At 37.6% G+C, this 7,453-nt stretch overlaps 1 protein-coding gene across 1 annotated transcript; it reads left to right on the top strand.

Annotated features, from left to right (window-relative positions):
• Positions 1-4,442: 4,442 nt before the first annotated feature.
• Positions 4,443-7,163, top strand: LOC136275613 (uncharacterized). Its single transcript, XM_066085212.1, has 3 exons — positions 4,443-4,448; positions 4,490-4,559; positions 5,114-7,163. The coding sequence occupies exons 1-3, from the start codon at positions 4,443-4,445 to the stop codon at positions 6,478-6,480; spliced, it is 1,443 nt and encodes a 480-aa protein (XP_065941284.1). The 3' UTR covers positions 6,481-7,163.
• Positions 7,164-7,453: the final 290 nt, after the last annotated feature.

Below are 7,453 nucleotides of genomic sequence, written 5' to 3'. Positions count from 1 at the left end.
TACTTAATAGTTTTTAATACTTTTAAATACTATTTTGCATAATAAATATACAGAAATGTAAGAAATTCATAGATAATCCATAGATAAATAAATTTAATACTTTATAATTTGGACATTTTAAATAATTTTCAAATGCTACTATAATTCATATTTCAATGCATAGATCTATAGAAATATATTCATTTTATGAATGATATCTTTATAATAATTGTAGCAACTTTTATTTTAGTGCAAAATAATGACCTGTCATAAAGTGTTATCAGTCTACTTCTTCTAATTATCCATTTATCGGTAGCCTTACCGATTCGAGTTTCTCTATGCAAGATCCCCCTGATTTTAATTATAGTGATAATAAATTAAATACCTGAGGAGTTATTATTATGTAATATTATGTACTGCCTCCCCGCGCAGGAGGTAGAAATATTCACTCTCCACACATTATACATGTCAGTGGCGTCGGAAGCAAATTGACTGTGGAATATTACATCTCGTAGTAGTTTCCATATATATGAATCAAACAAATATTTAAAAGACTTGGACTTTTTATTAAGCAACTTTGTTTTATAGATAATTTTCAAAAAAATGTTTTACAAAATGCGATATCGACTTCTTGAGATACTCGTCATTTAGTTCTCCAAATGAGATTGCAATAAAAACTAATTATTTAACAGTTTCGTTTATGGTGGATTAATTGTCGACTAATTAAACTGCTCAGGCCACGTTCGTGTATGTGTATGTTACAAATTATTGTCTCAATAATTTAAGTACGTGACCATGGTGACTATGCATTTAAAAACTACAGCAACAAATGATACAAATGTTCATTGTATATTTTATTTTATTTCATTTAAGAATATCTATGAAAACCATTATTTATTATTTCCATAGGGTACGTTTTCTCTTGGAGAAAACGTACCCGGGTACGTTTTCTCCTGGAGAAAACGTACCCTATAAATTGGGTACGTTTTCTCCTGGGTACGTTTTCTCCTGGGTACGTTTTCTCCAGCATTCTAATCAAAGGGGTACGCGACGAAGCCAATGTCTCCCGCGTGTCTGGGTATGTTTTCTCCTGATACCGTGACAGGATACCCCCTCCCTTGACACCTTTTAATGTTTTCGAATATCCCATGCTATTACATCATCGTTAGTTTTCTTCGGAAGCTAATGTTTTAACATATACGGTATATGTAATACAAATTAAATAAATTTAAGACACACCCGTCCCATTGGGCCTATATATCACTGCAAATACATTTACAACCTTTATCATACACTTGTTACGCATTGTGTTGTTTTTATTTGTTCTTATACATACTGATTGACTGTAAATATAAGCTTCAAAAACATATTTAGAGGTTTCCGCGGAAAATTTGACATTAGAAGACCAATATAGTCTAAAGTTGACATTATAGTACTAGTGTTGGATTATATCCGAAATCATTAAAAATGTCCTTCCAAAATAAGAATACTTTGTACAATTCAACAAAAAAACGACTCCTGTCTTCTATTTACAACTTTCTATTTAGAGGTTCCCACCTATTTGACGCCAGATTTTTACTAAATTAGAAATAATTAAACATAAGTAGACATAATTAAAAAACAATTTGAAATCAAAGAACTTCAAATATTCCTTTATTTCTAATTATGAATTCTTGCAAAAATGAGGTCACGGCGCTCAGTCAGACTTTGTGTTACATGTGAACAATAAAGCATAATATGGTGAAACTTATATCTTCATAAATAGGGCTTAAAACCAATTAATATCGAAAAAATTGTCATGATATCTACCAAATATCGACAGGATATACAGATTTGTTAAACAGATATCATTAACCTAACACCTACATGTACAGGCCCTGTTAAAATTGACTAAAGACCTTGATGTTGTCGGACGTCACGGTGCAACGAAAAGGGGTACCCGTACTAAACAGAGAACTCTGGCGATTTTTTATTATCTACAGTATTTAGAACACATTAATGCATTTAATATGATGAAAAAAGTTGTATTTTAGTAGAAATATATATTTAAAATGTTTGATTTTAAGTAAATATTAATGATTTCACGCAAACATCGAGTTGGGGGAGACTATATTATTCAAAGGATCTCGATCCCGGGCAGTTTACAAGTCCATTTTTATACTCTTTTTTCAGGTCTTTAAGTTTATAAATTCTTTCAACATTTAATCTAATTCTTAAAAATAGATTTTATTTAAGGTTAATTATATTTTTTAATTTGTAGCGTTAGTGTCTTTATTCTCCGTTTGTGATTTGCTATGCTTTTAATTATGGTACTGACTTTTTGCTTGTCGTAAACTTCAAATCTTGATAGTTTTACCTGTAATAAAACAACTCTTCTTCATGAATATGCATTTATAAATGGACAATCGAAAGAATATCCACTATGGCACAATTCAATGGTATCATTTATTTAAGTTTATGCCTATAAACCATGTGGTTTTGAACTACAAAGGTAAACTAAAGTTTTAAGCACTAATTGATAATCAGTGTTAGTTTCTTCGTAATTATTTGCATTTCCAAAATTTGAAGTGTGTGTTTGTGGTTTTATATTTATATTTTAAAATTCACAATAAACATGAGTGCAACATCTAATTATGTACACCACAGTATTTTCAACAAATGCAAGTTCAATGTCTACACAACACACGTGAAAGTCTACACTGAAATTTCTTCATCCCGGGTACTTTCCCCGTTCCTTTGGTGTTAAGATGAACTTTATCCGCATCGTAATGTTCTGGGAAATGAATGTCACTAAATGTCACAAAGAATCGTCCGTATTTCTTTCTTAGTTGTTTGTTGATAACTTTTCTTTTCTTGTCAAATATTTCTTTTGTCAGTCCTGGAGTTTTTGAAAATTGTCCTCTTGTAATGATTTCGCTGATATAGACGTTCTTAGCACCATTTTCAGAAAGAATAGTCACTACATTAACGATATCCTCGAAAGTCTGTCGTGGACTGGAATTCACATTGAAGTCGTTTCCACCTAGGCACACAAACACTGTTTCTGGATGAAAGTCCATCAATTCACACAAAACCCTCTGATTTACACTATCTGCTCTCATTCCTCCAACACCATAAAAACGACATTCGCCAGGTATACCCAAAAAACCATCACAAAATCTACCAAGTCTTTTAACGTAGCTATCTCCAAGTAGCGCTGTCTTTGACATACTTATGCTTTGTGTAGAAGTATTGCAAGATAACGCTTTTTAAATAAGGAAATTGTGAACAATTACATCGTATTTATACGTCATCTAAAATATTTGACATATACTCATTCATTTAATTAAGTGAACATTTGTCAAATTATAGAAAAAGAGCCATAATCTTCTATGATCTGTAGCTTCAGTTAATTATTTCGCGAACAATTATAAATAATTGTATGGAATTATAACATCAAAGTAAGATTGACTTAGTGTTATTAGTGTATCTTGATCATTAAATATTTCATTAGATGAAGTTATTACTCTTTTAATTTTTCTACCTTTTATCGTCTAAACACATTTATCAATTAGGTGGTGAGAATGTAATTACACTTATATTCCGCATTGTCCCATGTGTACGTGTAACATTTTAAAACGGTGTAATTCTCTGAGAAATACTTATATGCTCTGCCTTTAAAATATCAGATTTTTTGCGTGTCAAAACCTCCAAATAGTGTCATTTTTAGAACTTCAATGCCTTTTCGGCGTAATTGTACATAATATGCACATGTCACTATAATAAATAATTTACTTACTTTTAGATCTAAGGTTTTTAAGTTGTGGGTTCGATACTACCAACACTTTAGAATTTTTTTTTCTTTTCTTATCTTTTGTTAAAATATTCAAAACTGAATATAGTTAGAAATCGTGCTTTTGTAAACTTGCAATATAACATCATATAGTATATTTGGTTGGGAAAAATTGATTTGAAATTCTTTTTTACGAAATACTAGTTTTATATCCTACATGTACATATTATATGCATACCCAAAAGTAAAATTTGTTTCATGCAATTTTTTATGAAAGCATTATATATGTCGGTGGTTAATTACAAATCCACTTATCTGTAATAAGGTGTGAAAATCACCTATCATTTTCAAACACAGTTGTGTATACCCCACTTACAAATGGTTTCCAGCGTTTACCTGAGTCTCCGTTGCCTTAGTGAAATCTGGCGGGATATTGGTGCTTTGTTTGTATAGATCTGGTTTCAATTGTCTGTGTATATCTGATTATAGGTCTATTTTGTTTGTTTAACTCGATAAAAAACCCAGCAACTAACACAGAATACACAAGATATACACAACATTAAACACGTATGATACATATATACATGTACATCATGTGCACATGTGCAAATATTGATCTAATTACGTTAGGAATGTGACAAGGTGTATAACGCCACTCTGAGCCAAACCTCATATAAATTATATAAGGGGTATGAAGGTGAGGTTAATCACTTAAAAATGTTTTCTTTATTCAAATAGGTAACATCAAAGCAACACGCGCTGTCCTGTGACGGATGCGATGGTTGGCAGCATAGGCTTTGTGATACAGGTAAATTTGATTAAAGGTGCAAAAAAATGTGTATTTCATAAGTAAGGCTATTATCAAGATTGCCGATGAGGTGTTCGACATAATAAAACTAATGTAAAAATTTATTTATCAAACAATATTTTATTATGTAACGATTTTACATAGTACGGATTGGGCAGCAGGCAACCTGCCATTTTAGTACTCTCCTTAATACAGTCAATTTGACGAACATTGATGAGTGAATGAGGTGATGGGTTTATAAATGTGGAAATGAATGTGTTCATGTATATGCTAAACAACAAGTTAATTTATCATCATATGACAAAAGTCAAGCTTATTATTTATTATCAAATTATCCTTTGTCTTGTATACAAATATATCAATAATACATGTACATCACTCTGTAAACTGGTAAATTATGCTGCATACTAGATGTAGGAATATGTGAGAAAATGTACACAATGTACAGATAGACAAGTTTCTACCGTCTGATGAAAAAGATAGATAGATAGATAGATAGATAGATAGATATTGATTGCTCCTATAGCAAAATTACACTGTCATTTTAATTACAGGTGTGACTTTAGACCAGTATCGCAAACTCTCCCACCAGCTAATAGAGTTGCAGTGGTACTGCCAAAAATGTGTTCTTGTACCCAACACTCCAGAAAAACCAACTAGCAACAATGAACAGGACCCGTGCACACTGGTGGTACCACCGTCTCCTGAGTCCCTTTCATCTTCGCCAACATCACCGCCAGTCTCTCCAATCCAACTTTCACCAACTAGCAACAATGAACAGGACTCGTGCACACTGGTCGTACCACAGTCTCCTGAGTCCCTTTCATCTTCACCAACATCACCGCTTAACCCAGGAAACCGTCTCCCATCACCGCCAGTCTCTCCAATCCAACTTTCACCAAATGTTTCACCTGCTGTTCCGACCTTGTTGCCGCCAGTGTTCCGACCAAAACCCGCGCCTCGAACACTCCCACAACCAGTTTATCCAACAGGAAGATTCACATTCCAACTTTCACCAAATAGTTCACCTCCCGTTCCGGCCTTGTCACCATTAATGTCCCGACAAAAACCCGCCTCCCAGCCAGTGCCACAAAAACGCCGTCCCGCCTACACAGCTGCTTCACCGCCCGTTCCTGCCTTGTCACCATCTGTGCCTCGCCGATTAACCCAGGAAACCGTCTCCCAGCCAGTGCCACAAAAACGCCGTCCCGCCTACACAGCTGCTTCACCGCCCGTTCCTGCCTTGTCACCATCTGTGCCTCGCCGATTAACCCAGGAAACCGTCTCCCAGCCAGTGCCACAAAAACGCCGTCCCGCCTACACAGCTGCTTCACCGCCCGTTCCTGCCTTGTCACCATCTGTGCCTCGCCGATTAACCCAGGAAACCGTCTCCCAGCCAGTGCCACAAAAACTCCGTCACGCCTACACAGATGCTTCACCGCCCGTTCCTGCCTTGTCACCATCTGTGCCTCGCCGATTAACCCAGGAAACCGTCTCCCAGCCAGTGCCACAAAAACGCCGTCCCGCCTACACAGCTGCTTCACCGCCCGTTCCTGCCTTGTCACCATCTGTGCCTCGCCGATTAACCCAGGAAACCGTCTCCCCGCCAGTGCCACAAAAACGCCGTCCCGCCTACACAGCTGCTTCACCGCCCGTTCCTGCCTTGTCACCATCTGTGCCTCGCCGATTAACCCAGGAAACCGTCTCCCAGCCAGTGCCACAAAAACGCCGTCGTTTACTTACAGTGCCATCACCAGTCTCCCAACCAGTGCCCCTACAACGCGGTCCTTCCATTCCTGACGATCAAGTGACTTTTGAAGTTCTGGAAAAGGCCTCTCGGAGCAACAAGGACATGTTAGTTGACAACAGGGGCTATTCATACAACCTTAAAAGGAACGTGCCTAATGGTCGCGACTGGTAGTGTGCCGTTCGCCAGAAAGATTTATACTGCATGGCTACAGTAAGGGAAAGGGGAAACAAGTTCATCATGGGAAAACATCGTCATTGCCATGAAGGTGCACCTGGTGTCGCCATCGCCAAAAAAATAACGGCCACTGTAAAGGAACATTCCGTCCGCAATGTATTCGAAAGTGCCGGTACCATCGCAGAAAAGGCTCTTTATTCTATGGGTGATGCCAACCTGCCACCGCAAAGTAGGCCAAAGTTAACCAACCTTATAAGGATCGCGAACAGAACAAGGGAGAAGCTGCGACCAGAGGAGCCGAAATTTTGCGACTTCAACCTAGCCGAAGGATATTTGCCACAAGGGTTTCTGCAAGCCGATATTTCCTTCGATGAACAGCGCCACTTGGTATTCGCCAGTCAAGATCAACTCGACTTGCTAGCAGATGTCAACACATGGTATGTGGACGGTACCTTTAAAGTTGTCCGGCATCCGTTCGTCCAGTTATTTTCTATACACGGATTCCTTGGAAATCAGCAGAAACAAGTTCCACTCGCCTTTGTGCTAATGAGCCGGCGCTAGACTTCGGACTACGCAAAAGTATTTTCCACAATTTTGCAAAAATTACCTCGAAGAGCAGCTGTTCAAACAATCGTGGCGGACTTCGAAAAAGCAACCTGGGCAGCGTTGCGCGAAACAATTCCTGGGATAAACATCATTGGCTGCCACTTTCATTGGTCCCAGGCTGTATGGAGGAAAGTACAGGAAGTCGGATTGCAGGTGCCGTACAGCGAGGATATCAACATATACCGGACAGTCCGCAGCATCCTTGCTCTGCCGTTCCTGCCAATCGCCAATGTCCAAGCCGGTTTCGATACAATCAGAGCCAATGCTGTGGCCAACGAAAAACTGGACCTCCTCTTTAAGTATATAAAGCGCAATTGGATAGACAGTTCAACCTTTCCTCCATCCACCTGGAATGTATACCGAA

This window comes from Magallana gigas, chromosome 5, assembly GCF_963853765.1.
Source record: "Magallana gigas chromosome 5, xbMagGiga1.1, whole genome shotgun sequence".
NCBI lineage: Eukaryota > Metazoa > Mollusca > Bivalvia > Ostreida > Ostreidae > Magallana > Magallana gigas.
This window is presented reverse-complemented; position numbering and strand designations above follow the sequence as displayed.

Excerpts from the sequence above, each read along its gene's own strand:
- LOC136275613 (XM_066085212.1), top strand. Across the intron at positions 4,560-5,113 it reads GCATAGGCTTTGTGATACAG|GTGTGACTTTAGACCAGTAT; the intron begins GTAAATTTGATT and ends TTTTAATTACAG.